We start from the raw sequence: 15,455 nt of genomic DNA, 5'->3' as shown, positions 1-15,455 counted from the left end.
TTTTTGGAATGTTCCAGCCCAGAAGGCGCTGCAACTTCAAAACAGATAGAGCAATTGAATTTAGTTTCACATCCAATGGAGGAAAATGCCTCCCCGAGTCCAACCACAAGTAACTCTTCCTCGTTGATTGAAGGTGTTAAACGTAAAATTAAGAGCGGCAGAAACGATGGTGCACCAGGCCCCAACGGAATCCCTCAAACTATCTTCAAATATGACATTCCATTTTGGGGCGAACACCTTTCTAATCTATACAAAGAAATAGAGAATTTAAACATCATCCCAGAGAACTGGCAAGGTTCAATTTTGACACCACTGTTTAAAGGCGGTGATAGAGTTAATCCGGCCAATTACAGATTGATAGCCCTGCTGGATGTAGAGGCTAAATATTACGCCTCTTTGGTACTTGAAGAGCTTAAGGCATGGTCTGATGACCATAGCTTAATTCCGGAAAGCCAGACGGGCCTTGGTACGACGACGAACATTTTAGGTCTTTCGTCAATTACAAACAAATGTAAGCAGAGGAAATTGCAACTTTACCTCTGCTTTATAGACCTAAAAGCTGCCCTTGACAGTGTTGACCGCCATCTCCTGTGGAAAAAGCTTAGAGTCTGGGGTATTCCTGAAAGGCTTTTAAAAGGCATCCTGTTATTCTATTCAAACACCTGGTTACGGATTAAGATAGGTGACGGGTCCAGACTCTCAAGGAAGCTGACAACCACCAGAGGCTTGAAACAAGGGTGTGTTCTGGCCCCCCACCTTTTTAATTTGTTTCTATCTGACCTTTCTCCAAGGCTGGACTGTACCAACTCCCACCCACCAAAGCTTGGCGAACTGAGACTTTCACATCTCTCATATGCGGATGATGTGGTTTTAATGAGCCAAACAAAGATCGGCCTGCAAAGATGTCTGAATGAAATGTCAGCTTACATTTCTGAAAACAAACTTGAAATAAATACATCTAAAACAAAAACTATGGTGATTGGAAAAAAACAGTTAAGAAAACAGTCAATCTGGCTTAACGGAATCCAGCTTGAGGAGGTAAAAAAATATAAATATTTAGGCCTCTATATCGACAACTCAAGAAATCTCTCGGAGCATAAAAAATATATGTCCCAGAGATCAAGTGCACTAACATTTGCTCTCAGCATAATAGCTAAAAAACTGAAGGGTCCCACTTATAAACCTCTGCTTGCTATAATGAAGGCAAAAATCTTGCCTACTCTAACATATGCCAGTGAGGCCTTCCATGGAGAGGATGGAGAGCTCCTAAGCCAATTAACAGCTTCAATCTATAAAAAGGTATTTCAGATTCCTAGGTCAGCTTCTCCAGCCCAGGTTCGGCTGGAATTCGGCCTTATAAATGAAGAAGTTGGCAGAATGTATGCGATGGTGAAAACCTGGTACCGCTTTAAGCTAAATGCTCCTACCTCAAAAATCACCGAGGCCATCTGGACTGAACTAACTCAAGATAAATCTTCTCCGTTTAATCAATACCTCTCTAAATCCCTTTCAGCTACTTGTACGACGGAAATATGGAACAAAAACCTGCCATATCAATCGTTTAAACAAGTTGTAAATAAAGCATCAAAAACTCATTCATTACTACTGGATAAAAATATTCTAAGAGCAAGGTCGCATGCATGGATGGTGATAAGCCAATACAAGAACCTTGCACCGGCGGCCTATTTATGTGAAACCTATTCAATCAATATAAAAAAAACAACTTATGGCACTACGTTTTGGATCATTACCAACTCTGGCAGAGCAACCAGGTTGGCTGCATACAGGCCCTAAAAAGTGCCGGCTGTGCAATCATCAGAAAAAAGACTTCATTCATATAATTTGCACATGCAAAAAACTGCGGGTTAAACGTGCAATCTTCTTAAAGACAAGTTTCAACGAAAGAGGCATTAGATCCTGCAGAGCCGCCATAATGGCATGCTTAAGCCCCTCAGACCCCCCATTACATAGCAGACTGATTTAATTTTTTAAAGCCTTCAAAAAGCACTGCTAAAAGGGTCTGAAGTTTGGTATATGATGTTTAACCTGCTGCATTGAACTTTTAAGATACAAAATGATTTTACTTTTAAAAAAAAAATGTTTTAATTGCTCATTGTAATTCTGTGCTCATTGTAATTCTGTGCTTTTGTTACTTGTTTTAAATTATTATGGTTTTAATTAACTAAATAATAAACATTACTTTACTGCTCTATTGTTGAATGATGGTTCAATATTTTTCCTTGATTTGATTGTTCCACACACACCCCTTGTTGTACAAATGCAATGTGTTTTTTGAGCTACCCCAGTTTCTTGATACTCTGTTTATGAAGGCATTATATTCCAAAAGAATACTGGCAGCTAGAACAGTCCTAGAGCAACACTATCACTCAAAGTAAGGTTTTGAAGAGGATATAGTAAACAGGCAATTACTAAGTATTTGGAAAAAAAAACATTAGTTCTGAATAAATAACACCTATCATACTTAACACATTACTGTCAACAAAGAATAATGTCATGGATGTATGGCCATACTTAGCTAGTGTGAAAAGTGTTATGAATTACGACAATGCAGAATATGACTGTTTCCCAAATGTATGTACAAAACAATATCTTTGTTTTTTGCTTCGTTTAGAAGTATACAGTGACATACTGTGCCCTTCCCCCTCAAAAATGGCATTTCTCTTCTGTATACTTTTTGATATTTTTAGTATATAGCCTAGAAAACAGTTAAGTATCCCAAATATTATCTAAAATGTACAATGTCCTTTTTTAATTGTGATTATTTGTAGGAAGAGGACCTCTATCAGATAACTGATGAGCAGAATGAACCTACTGCCAGACTTCAAGAAATGTTGCACAAAAGCCAAACTGAGGCTTTACAGGTGGGTTTAAAAGTATTCCTTCCACATTATTTGGCATTTACACAGTGCATAATGTGCTAAAGGTGTTGCCATCGAATTTGATTCTAAAGATCGGATTCTGAATATGTCTTTGGAGATGTGATACAATTGTGCCTCAGTATAGTGAATGTGTCGGCCTTAGTGAGTTATGAGTTGGAACAGTGAAGCCAGAGGGCTGTTTCTAGTGACTTATGCGTCAAACAGGAACCACGCTAAGGTGCAGGCAGGGGCATTGCGTTGAGTTTTGGTGGTGCTGCTTCGATTGCGAGCGACGCTTGGAGTCCATGTGTGGGTTTGTATCCCTAGAACTCACTTCCAAGGTCCCAGGAACTGCATTTAGCACCACTTGGCAAGACAGGAATCTCAGCAGAAGAGCCCAGGTGCTGGTAGAAGAAGTCTTTAATGGCTCAGAAGGCAAGCTCAAATCAAGCCCTTAGAGAACCTTGAAACCAGGATGTAGAAATCACAGTCCAGTCCTTTCACTCCCAGGACGGAAGCAGCAGCAGGCTAGCATAGCAAAGCAAACAGCAAAGTGACAGTCTCGACTGACAGCAATCCAGCTCTTCTTCTTGGCAGAATGTGCTTTACCCAGAAGTGTTCTAAATATATGGTGTCACAGGTCCAGTACTTACACTAATTTCAGCCTTTGAAGTAGGCAAACTTCAATGCTAAGTCTTTGCAGTTAGTGCACAAGACCAACCTGGTCATGGCTCCATACACACTACAGGGGGTGGAAACGTATTTATGTGAGGACAGGCACAGCCCTATTCAGGTGTCAGTGTCAACTCCTCCCACCACTCTAGCTCAGGAAGGCCCATCAGCCTTCAGGATATGCTGGGCACACCTCAGCTCCCTTTGTGTGACTGTCTAGAGTGAGTGCAGAAACAGACCAACTGTCATCCTAACCCAGACGTGTATTCAGAGACAGGCAGAGGCACGAATGGTCTGTTTCTAAAAGTGGCATTTTCAGACCTGGAATTTAAAAACCACCTTTATTAAAAGATGAATTTTTAAATTGTGAGTGAGTTCAGAAACACCAAGCTCCAAATTTCTACCAGCTCCCAATTTCCCAATTGGCAGATACACTTGTAAGATGTTACTGAGCAGCTCCAATGCTAACCTATGGGAGAGATAGGCCTTGCTGTAGTGAAAAACGAAATTAACAGTATTTCACTACCAGGACTTGTATAACAGAACAGTACGTGCCCTACCTTTTAAAGACACTGCACCCTGCCCATTGGGCTACCTTAGGGGTACCATACATGCAATAAAATGTAAGGTTTGGGTCTGGCAAGTAGGGGCTCTTGCCAGGTTGACATGGCAGTCTACAACTGCACACAAGATGCTGAACTGGCAGGCCTGAGGCATACTTGCAGGTCTATTCATTTGGGTGGCATAATAAGTGCTGCAGGTCCACTAGTAACATTTGATTTACAGGCCCTGGGCACAGCTGGTGGACTGTACTAGGGACTTACTAGTAAATCAGATATGCCAGTCATGGAGAAGCCAATCATGCAGTGTTTTAGAGAGAAAGAGAGCATATGCACTTTATACTGGTTAGCAGTGGTAAAGTGGCCAGTGTCCTAAAGCCAAAACAAAGAGGTCAGAAAAAACAGGAGGAAGATAAAAACGTTTGGGGATAACCCTGCAAAAGGGGCCTCGTCCTACACTTCAGGAACCGGAATTATTATTGCAAGATAGTTATTAATTAGCAACACAAATATTTGTTTTATGCAGATTTCCAGGTATTGCTCGTCCATTTCATGATGGTTCAACATACCCTGCTTCCCGTCCAAAGAGAGCGGTACATCACTTCGGCGTTAGAATGTATAGTGGGGGAATTGCTATGTTTCCTTTTGCTCATAATTGGTAATGAAAGGATGACCGTGTGGGTATGTAGGAAGCTGCCTCTGTATATACTATGCCAAAGTAAGGTATAGTGTGCACAGAGTGCAGGGGATCCCCAAACGTAGGAAGAGGATAAAGTAGATAATACCTTACTCTCTATTAGTGGTAGTGGGGGCGAGTAGAAAAGCTTCATCAGAGGGCAGTGTTAAGCATTTATTGTACCCACTCATGCAAGAAATTATGTCACACACAATGATTGAATTCATACCAATTTGTTTGTATAAATATATTATTTAGTTGTATTTTATTTTCTAGAACAAAGCCAGGCCTGGTACAGGCAAGTGTAATAGTAATTTGCAAGAATAATGCAGTTAAATACATTTTGAATGCAGTCGAATGCAATAGGATTGGTTACAAGTAAGACATTTGCTCATAAAACAGTTGGAATTACTTTTGAGTTACTATTGAGATTACTTTGTATGTTACTTTTCAGATTACTTTTTAAGTTACTTTTTCTACTCAGTGTGACATGCCTAGATATCACACTGGGACATTCCCTAGATAAAACGTAAGTAAATCAGTTGTTGTACGTATGCAGTTTCTTAAGGTTTCATACAATCCAAGTCCACACTTAAAACAATTTTCACAAGACAGCAGTCAATGCAGTCCTATGGGAGAAAAACTGGTTATCGGTTTAACAGTAAGAACTTAGGTTTGGGAGTTGGTCTTCTGGGGTAAAACAAGGGTTCCCCCAGGGTCAAGGATGCACTCTCAAAGCTTCCTCAGCGGCACAAGGACTGCTGGGTGCAGAGTTCTGAGGTCCAATATTATCAATGGCGGATAGGTGGCCTCTGGATGGTGACTGCTCACGAGCAAGCCACAAGGTTTAGCCAGGGCAAAGGGGGGTTCAAGTTGGAGCGGTAAGTTGGGATGTTGTGGGATGCTGGGACACCATCGGTTGGGCCACCCAAGGGCATGGGGCGTTGGGTGCAGGGATGTCTTAGCGTGGGGATTCTCTTACTGGCTCCGGTCACGGTTGGGGGGATCCTCCAGAAAGGAGCTGTGGGCGTAGTCGGGAGACTCAAGGCCGGTCAGGGATCACCAGATCCCAGGTTAGGATCGCCGGGGAGACCTCCTCTGGTGTTGGGCCACTCGAACTTGGGTCGTGGGCGTCAGGTGCAGAGTGGTGCAGACTCGTGGATTTGGCCAGGGTCTGGTGGTGAGCAAATCCAGATCCGGGGGGCTGCTGGCTGCAGGACACACCGGGATTTCGCTGGAGCAGGTTGAGGTCTTAAAAGGCCAGGAGTGCTGGGGTCAAGTCAGTTATTCTTCAGCACAGCTCTTTGGTACTTTTTCTTCTTGTTTCTTCTTGTCTGAGGAGACAAGGTTCAGGGTTGCCCCTAAATACTAAATTTAGGGGCGTTACAGGTAGGTACAGGCCGGGACCAATGGGTCTCTTTCTTGGGGTGGGCACAACCCCAATTATGTCACCCTCCAGTGGGAGGCCTGTGGTTGGCTGGGTCCCCCCATCTTCAAGATGGCGGGGACTGAGAGTTGTGCTTCATCTCGACTTCCTTACCTGAGGGGTGGGGTTGGCAAAGGTGGGCACACCTCTCATCTCCTCCTAACTTGGTTTTCCCGCCGATTCTCCTGCCCAAAGTGGGGGTCAGAACCGGTGGGCTCCAGTTGCTGGGAGCAGCAAATGGTTGGGGTTGCTCTCCTCCCCATCCTGGGGGAGGAGGCTTGGCACCTCGACCCAGAATGTTCTTGGTTTTAGGACCCCGAAAGTGGAAGGCTCTTGGCTCACGGGTGCAGAAATATGTCTGGTGGTGGCAGCTGGCGAGCAGCCACTCAGCCAGTACACTAGAGTTAGGTGGTTTTTCAGTGGGCATCTCTAAGATGCCCTCTGAGTGCATTTTTCATTAAATCCCACACTGGCCTCAGTGTGGGTTTAATGTGCTGAGAAGTTTGATACCAAACTTCCCAGTTTTCTGCAAAGCCGTTATGGTGCTGTGGAGTTCGTCATGACAAACTCCCATATCATATACTCTTTATGGCATTACTATACTTACAAGGTCTAACAATAGACTAGACACTGTAGTGGTACAGGGCTCTTGCACCTTTACCCTCACCACTGGTATAGTGCACATAGCTAGAAGGGTGGCTTTCCTATGCTAGGGCAGTGGATTGTAGGCATGGCACATGGATGTGTGCCATGTCGATGCTTCACTTTGTTCTGCACCAAAATGCGTAGCCTGCAATGGGGGGGGGGGAAGGGGGAGGGGAGAAAAAAAAAAGATATATATATATATATATATACACACACACACACACATATATATACATATACACACACGCATATATATATACATACATACACAGGGCCTCTAAGAGTGGCACAATAAGTGCTGCAGCCCTTTGAGGCCTTCCCTGGTCACAGTGCCCTTGGTACCTACGGTACCTTTTAGAAGGGACTTACATGTGGCCAGAGAGTTGCCAATTGGGTTTTGCAACAGTTCAGTTTAGGGAAAGAACATTTGCCCTGGGTACCTGGTTGGCATGAACACAGGACACACTCAGTCAAAGTGCTTCAACGTGAGGCAAAAGGTGGGGGGCAATCATGCAAAAAAGGTGCACTTTCCTACAGGGTGGGCCTGTTGAAAGTATTAGTACTGTTTGCACAGGCCTTAAACTGCTGCACAGCTTTGTGCTAAAATGTTGGTGTTTACAAGAGAAGAGAGTAAAAGTAAGCCATTTAGAAACATGAAAGCGTTGATCACATCCCTAGTGCTAGAATCCAGATAAACAGTAAGTGTTCATCTCTGTTTTCTGTATGTAGGTTGTATTAGATCCTGTTTCTGAAGTATTGCATCCATTTCAGGTCCCAGGGGCACCACATTCCGCTCAGCCACAGGGAGAGCTTCTCAACCTCCCGAATTCGCTTTTTTGCACCCAGCTGGAGTTACAGAAGTCTCAGAGGGCGGTTCGACAGGAAGAGCGTCAGCTGGCCGATGCCAAACATGCTCTGCAACTGCTGGAGACCGATCTGCGGGATGTGCAACATCAGAAAGAGACATGTGTTCAAAATCAGGTACTACGTGTTATTGAAAATCACCATGAAGCAGAAGCAGCATATCTGATATTTCAGTCATGCTGTTTGACTTTTATTCAGGCAGCACAAATAACAAGGCCCTCATTTATAGTTTGGTGGAGGGTTTACTCAGTCCAAAATGTGGTGGATATCCTGTCCCTCAAGCTCACAGTTCCTTGCTCTGATTTGAGTCAGACAGTTTCTGACAGTAGAACCTATGCCAGTTTTGCAGCCAGGAACGTTTGACTGAGGACCTATGCAGTGGGACACTGAGGAAGTCCGTGCTGTGCAGAATACGACTTCCGTGAACCACCATTACAAAAGGCAGACCTATGTGGCTTACAGAGAAAGTTGACACTGTTTTCTCTGGAAGCATTGCCTCTGATGCTGATATGGTATTTTCTTGGTAATGCCTACAGTGGACAAGTGTATTGTCACGCCTTTGCCACTGTGGTGCTCGATCTGTTTACTTGTACCCTGAGAAAGTTTGTAGTTTGTGTCTGTGTGCATACTGGTGTCATCTTAAGCATTGCATTCAGTTTTGTGTGTTGTGATTCATCCCAATATTCATGGGGCAAATTTAAATCTCCCTATGTTATTACGCATGCTGACATTAAACAGGCAAAGTATTCTTCTACAGCAAAGTTTGCTATCTCTAGATTCTGGTATAAATTATATTGATGCTTAAGCTTCATCGGAGGTGAATAAGGAATTAGTGATGAAAGTCCTACCAAAGTACATAAGTACCCCTTGTCAAACCCCGTTCAGGGGGGCACAGGAGCTACTGGATCTTAACTGTGGTAGTTAAGGTCTTTTGCTTCTTATGTTCTGGTGCCCATTCAACTATGGCTGTGCAAACTGGATCCAAGTACAACCCTTTCTGCACTTGACTCAAGGCAGCGAGTTGTCATAATCTTCTCTGGGACGTAATGTGAGGACCCTCGAGCTTAGACCTAATAAATTCCCATCCCAGTGCTTATATTTTCTTGAAAGCTATTTAATTGTAATTGTTCACTTTACTCTACACTGCAATAATCATCAAGAAGTCAGTGTCTCTGGGCACTATAATTGGCAGTCACTGTACCCACATCCAACCCACTCCCTCCGCCTCCACCCCCCGATAAAATGCTCTTTCCGCTCCTTCTGGACTCCACCCTCTCGTTAGGGGCACTTCCAGAGTAGCATAATAAGGTTCAGCAGCAGTTTCAGTTACCCACAAATGCATGTGTGTGCTCAGTCTCCAGTCTTTGCAATCCTACAATTTGTGGGATAAGTAAATCCTCTCTGGATCATTTCGGTGCTGCCTAGTGCTCCAGTGATGTGCCTAAACACTCGAGAGAGCAGTTGTACTCCTGCATTTATCAGTGGAGATACTTAGACCCATTGCCAGGATTTTGCCGTGTTCAGCAGCACAACCTCTCAGCCTTCATTGTGCAACTGCCTGAAGATCGACAGTCCTGAGACTGAGATGACGCTGTTGCAGCCAGACAGTCAGTAGGTGCAGCCACTTATTGGTTCTAATTTAGTGATAGCCTGTTGAAGCCCACGCAGTGTCCAACAACAGCAGGGATAGTTCCTGACAAGGCCTTCAGCATTTGGTTAGATGTAGCTCTGCACAGGCCATTCAGCATTTCGGCAGGTGCAACCCTGCACGTGCATCTAACAAATTGCCAGATAAAGCCCACACGGGACATTCAAAAACACTCGATTACAGCCACTATGGAACCTTCAGTAGTTGCTTTGTCATGGAGTTGGAGAGCCTGCCTGGCACTGCCTGGAATCTAGGTAGCCCTCTGACACCAGAGTTTGTCCGGATTGCTGACTCCAAATCTGCTTCCTGCGGGTGCCCCACAGCCACTGGGGAATCACCAGGGCAGCCTCTCTCCATGCAGGGTAGGCAGGCTACTTCCCTCTGTCAGCAAGCAGGCTTCTAAGTGTTTCAGGACAGGTACACTGCTCCTTCAGCAAAGGTGCAGACTGCACCTCTATTAGACTGGCAGCCAGGCAGACGCCATCCTTAGTTGCACAGCAGTTGTCCGAGCCGGACTGGCTTGCTCATTTCATGGCTGTCGTGAAGCACTTTCTTATCTTTATGGGGCCATGTGTTTAAACACATGGCCTCATAAAGACAAGAGATCGATGCTGTTGTGAGCCCTTTTGCTTATTGCAAGCTGTTTACTTCACGCTCGAAAAGCTGGGGCTTCCACAATTAACAGCTACTTTTAAAGTACTCCATACCTTCATGTTCACACAAGGGCAGCGAAGGTGCTATGCAAACAACAAGCACGGCTTGAAATAGCGTCTGAGACCCCTATGCGAGACAGTCGAGATAGTATATTCTGATTAGATTATTGGACCAGGACAGAAGCGCGTTACATTTGGAAGGCAGTTACTCTGACCGCAGGCACAAGTAATGAACGTGGTGCCTCCAGGACGCTCCGTGAAACTTCCAGCGAGCTGGTCAGACTGTCCTGCCCCCCACCACTCCCTTCTGTAGTTGGGTATCGTTAGTGTATGGCCAGGACTGGAGAGATCCCATCCCTCTATTACTTGTTACTAGCATCACGTGAATGAAAGGCTGGGCGTGCAGAGACTCAGACCATGCACCTTCAGACAGGCACAGCAGCAGACGCTCTGCCTGCTCAGTTATTTCTCTGGCTCAGACCGGTGACCTTGCGCATCCAGCTATTGAGCACAGGAGGCTGATAGCCGGGGGAGAGAGAAAGAGTGGCAGAAAAAAGAAGAAACAAAGAAAGAGGAGTAAAGAGAAAGAATAAGAGGGAGCGGGACATGGAGTGCACAAACGAAAGTAAGCTTGTGAGAGACAAATGGGTGTGGGAAAACATGTGTAAGAGGAAACATTGAAAACGGAGAGGATTGAGTAAAAGAGAGAGAGAAACATAGGAAGAGAAGAAAAGAGCAAGAAAGATAAAGCAGATAGGTAACATTCTTCCCTGATCATAGAGGTCGTTTGGGATACTACTTTTATAAACAAGTGGTAGTCATGACATGCCGGTTCACTGTCTCAAAGTGTACAATCAGTGTGGGTCGGTTCTGTCTTTCAAGTGTCCTTGATCCTTAATACACAGTATGTTTCGCTACCGCTCTTTCTCCAAAAACCCATTGACAGGGACTCTAGGCATCGGTCGCAAATTAGGGCATGCTTTGTGTGGCTCTGTAGCTCGTAGGACAAGTCCAGTACCTTTCATATTCAGGAACAGGCCTCGGTCTTAGTTCACATGCATAAATTAGCATGACGCCAGGGCCACAATAAAAAGACAGGGTGCATGGGCATGGCACTAAGGGAAGGAAAACTTTCCACATGTAATCCCAGTGCACATCAGCCGTGTTGCAGAAGTGAATTCTTTCTTAATCACTCAATCACAATCCAACCAGAGTTGTGTTTGGTAGGTTCTGTTCAATATACAATAAAGTCCCACAGTTTTGACACTCTGCATTTTCATCAAGCCCTTGTTCCCACCTCCAGTCTTTTACTTTCCACCTAAAATATGCATAATTTTACTTTGCAGCTCTTCTACTCTAAAGGATCTATCAGTCCTTCCTGTCATCTTCTGACGACACTTCCAGCTTAAGCTGAAGGCAGCTGACTAATTAGAACTGCTTATTTAAAAAATGCTAACAAAAAGCCTAAAGTTAGATTGCCAGAAGGAGGTTTTAAATTGAAAATGCTAGAGGAGCTGAAATATTAATAGTAAAGAACAGCGTTTTTTTCTCTATAAAGTCATATTTTGAAGAATTGAGTATGTAGTTGTTGATTGTGCATGTTCTTTTTTTAACACAAAATCACTCCTAGCTATGAATCATTATGTTGTATCATCAAACATTAATGTGTTTTTTTTAGGACCTGCATGCTGCTTTGCATCAATTACAGGCACAGCTGCAGGAAGCACATGAGCAATTACACACTGTGCAGGTGCAGAATAACAATGTGATTCAGGAGCAGCAGCTGACCATTGAGCGCCAAAATCAAGCCTTGCTTCAGAAAGAACATCTTCTACAGGTATTGTGTGGTTTAAACATCTGTCAAGCACACAGGCTTGTAATTAAATTGCATTCTGCATCCTTTTTTAAATCGTATATGAGAGCTGTTTACGTATTGGTTAATGATTGGTTAATGCAACAAAGCCATTTATCTTTAATCAATATTGGCTAGATGGATATCTTCAGCTGTTGAACGTCATGCATTATATATGACCGTGGTCTGTGTGTGGGCCTTGATGTTATATATGGTGGTTCCTTTGATGAGAACAACAGACATACAGTTAGGTTGCGTCATACACACATTAGTGTGCATTTCTGATTTGTATTCTTTTGTTTGAGTCACCTTCTTTATGGTTTATATCTGTTATGTTCACATGGGATTGGTGGTTTGGAAGATGCCACTTATTTACATTTGAAACATTAGGACTGGATTTTGCGAGACGTTGCCGTTTGATTGATCAGGCCATCTTTTATTATCAATTTGGTGTGCTAGAGTACATGTGTTGTGTAGGAATTAGTTTTGCCAGGCTTGGCGTATCTTTCTGCTTAGCAGGAGAACACTGCCTAACTGCCTTCCCTGTGGTTGGTAATTCAAAAGAGGCTTCGACCACTTAATCCAGCAGTGTTAAATGATATATAAATGCTGCAGCCACAGGAGGTTTGGTACAAATTAAATGGCCACATTGGTCTTACCTGTTCTGCATGACTACCAGTCTGACTTCAGATCACACTGAAGCCCTGTGTCCCAGACCAATCATATCCTCAGGATCGAACCGATGCTCAAAGGGGTCCACCTCTCGACAGCCCCATGTCTGGTTTAAGAAATACGTAGATGTTAGGATGGTCAAGCGGGGTAAGGGAAGGATGGGGACAGCAGGAAGGGAGACCGGTGAATAGAAAAGAGAAGATAGTAATACTCTTCTAGACTAATAAGATAACTATCCTAACCCTTCCACTATTATATATATGATCAACTGCACTTCATTATGGAATAAACGCTGAATTTGGCAAAAAGCGACTCTAAGTTGTCCGTATCTCTCATGTGCGACGACAGCACGAAGGTGCGGTAGTTTGATATATATATATATATATATAACCTACTGGCGGTCACCAGTAGGTAGTTATAGTTAGGACCTATTATCCATAGGAAAACCGTAACATTCTAGTCCAAATAACTTAGGCGCCGGTTGAAGAATCTTCGCGAAATTTTCAAAACTAATGGCCCGTTTCGGTCAGCTCCTATCCCCAATGTTTGGGGATGATTCGTCAAGCTGGGGCCGAGAAAAAAGGGGGGTCCCAAAACGCGTTTTCCCCATGTTATTTCCCATAGGAAATTTTAGACACAGCTACAGCCCGAACTGCTAAACAGAATCACACCAAATTTTGCAAAAAGGTAGCCCTTGGTTCAGAAAGCACCCTTTTTCAGGTCTCGCCTGACCCAGCGCATGCGCTGGTCTGGCGAGACTTTTTGTGAGAGCTCAAAAAATGCTACCATGGCCAGCCCAGAGCTGCAGTGCATGTGCGCGGGCGCGCGCTTAAGAGCAGAGGCTGGCAAAACCTCGTCATGCTCGGAGCAGATGCTGGCAAACCTCGTCATGCTCATTAAGCGCCCGCGAACACTTTCACTTTCGCCCGCGATCACTTTCGCCCGCGATCACTTTCGCGGCGCCTCTTTGATGTTCTCGTTCAAAGAGGGTGTTTTTCCTGGCTTTAGCAACGGTAATCAAACATCAAAGAATATGTTGTTGTGTTAATGCTTTGCTGCGCCTGTTTGACTTACAATGTGCTTTCTCTTTCCACAAACTCGATGTTTGTGTTCCTTTATTTTGAGATGCTTTTAGTATTACTGTTTTGTGACTTAAAGAACATTAAGGAAATGATTCTGTGAAACTGGACAACTTTCACAGTGTTTATTTCTGATCGCAGCGGCTGCTTCATGTCCGTTGCACCATTCAGGGAGTCCTTTCGTTAGCGCTTTCATGAGGACATGATGAGGAAGCTGGAATCTTTTGGCACATTCTCTTTAAAAGCACAGCATGTTGGCGACTGGTTAATCGATTAGCCCTATGTAGCACTTTAGATCTCAAAGCGCTATAGTGGGTGCAGCAGTTACAACTCATGAAATATGGGGTGCAACTCACAAGGAGGGTTCAGGTTTGAGTGCACATTGGCTGCAATCAAACTCTTAAGATGATGGGCTGTGTGTACCCATTATCAGCCCTCAGTCTTCGCTAAGTGATCTTGTTTGTTTTGTTCTTGTGTTAATGCTTTGCTGCACCTGTTTGACTTACAACGGGCTTTCTCTTTCCACAAACTCGATGATTGTGTTCCTTTATTTTGAGATGCTTTTAGTATTACTGTCACACACACAGCCACAACCACAACCACACACACACTGCCACACACACAACCACAACCACACACACAACCACACACACAACCACACACACAACCACACACAACCACACCCACAACCACACACAACCACACCCAACCACACCCACACAACCACACCCAACCACACACTCAACCACATTCACACAACCACACACAATCGCACACACACAACCACACACACAACCACACACAACCACAACCACACACAACCACACACACAACCACACACAAACACACTAAACCACACACACACAACCACACACACACAAACACACACAACCACAGACACACACACACACACACACAACCACGCACACAACCACACACACACACACAACCACACACACAATCACACCAAGCATTGGCATTGCCAATAGGTCTCGCCTTTGGGACCTTATAAGTGTTTAGCCACGCAAAAGTTGATGTGGTTGCACCAAGAATATTGTGCTGCACAACTAAATACTTAGAAGGTCCCAAAAGCGAGACCTATTGGCTATGCCAAAGCTTGTTTTAAATGGTGTAAATCCGTTGAGTAGTTCCTGAGAAATTCAAAAAATAGTGGTGAAAAAATAATTTTCCCATAGGAAACTTTAGACACAGTTATGGCAAAAACTGCTGAACACAATTACACCAAATTTGGCAAAAAGGTACTGCTTGGCTCAGAAAGCGACCTTTTAAACAAGCATTTTCAATGCAATAGGTCTCGCATTTACGTGAGTTTGAGCTATTGACATTGCAAATGACAATGCCTTTTATTTTTGTTTCCGTTTAAAAAAAATAAATGAAAGGCATTGTTATTTACAATGCCAATAACTTACACTTGCGTAAATGCGAGACCTATTGCATTGCAAATGCTTGCCCTTTCTTTGCTGCTCTTGGCAGTGGGGCGACTGGGGCCACTGCTAACAGGCCTCCTGTCAGCTTCAAGAATTCCGGAAATCCTGGTTTGTTACTGGCATCTTCCATCATTTTGACATGCTGTTTTTGTCAAAGATATTTATAGTGGAGGTTGGTTCTGGCTGTTAAAGCTTCCTTAAATAGCAATCTTTTAGTTACGTACTTAAAGAAAAACCTCTGCAATACCCTTGCTATTAAAAAATACTTTTAAAAAACTCTGGCTTTAATTACAGACACTCGGGAACCAAGGTTAGCATGATAAGAAAACAATACAAATTTGACAATATTGAGAGTAATAAACAAACAAATCTAGCAATGTG

The 15,455-nt window shown here is 43.8% G+C and overlaps 1 protein-coding gene across 11 annotated transcripts in view; it reads left to right on the top strand.

Annotated features, from left to right (window-relative positions):
- The window catches only part of PDE4DIP (phosphodiesterase 4D interacting protein), a 1,321,554-nt gene that overhangs the window by 373,387 nt on the left and 932,712 nt on the right, over positions 1-15,455 (top strand). For 10 of the 11 annotated variants that reach the window (XM_085654823.1, XM_085654822.1, XM_085654820.1 and 7 more), the window contains 3 exons: positions 2,790-2,882; positions 7,630-7,839; positions 11,702-11,860. In XM_085654823.1, coding sequence (XP_085510949.1) covers positions 2,790-2,882; positions 7,630-7,839; positions 11,702-11,860 — 462 coding nt within the window. The remainder of the gene's footprint in view (positions 1-2,789; positions 2,883-7,629; positions 7,840-11,701; positions 11,861-15,455) is intronic. The other variant, XM_085654821.1, reaches the window with a different exon arrangement.

This window comes from Triturus cristatus, chromosome 4_1 (genome assembly GCF_964204655.1).
Source record: "Triturus cristatus chromosome 4_1, aTriCri1.1, whole genome shotgun sequence".
NCBI classification, from domain to species: domain Eukaryota; kingdom Metazoa; phylum Chordata; class Amphibia; order Caudata; family Salamandridae; genus Triturus; species Triturus cristatus.
The sequence above is the reverse complement of the archived record's forward strand: the minus strand, read 5'-3'. Positions and strand labels throughout refer to the sequence as shown.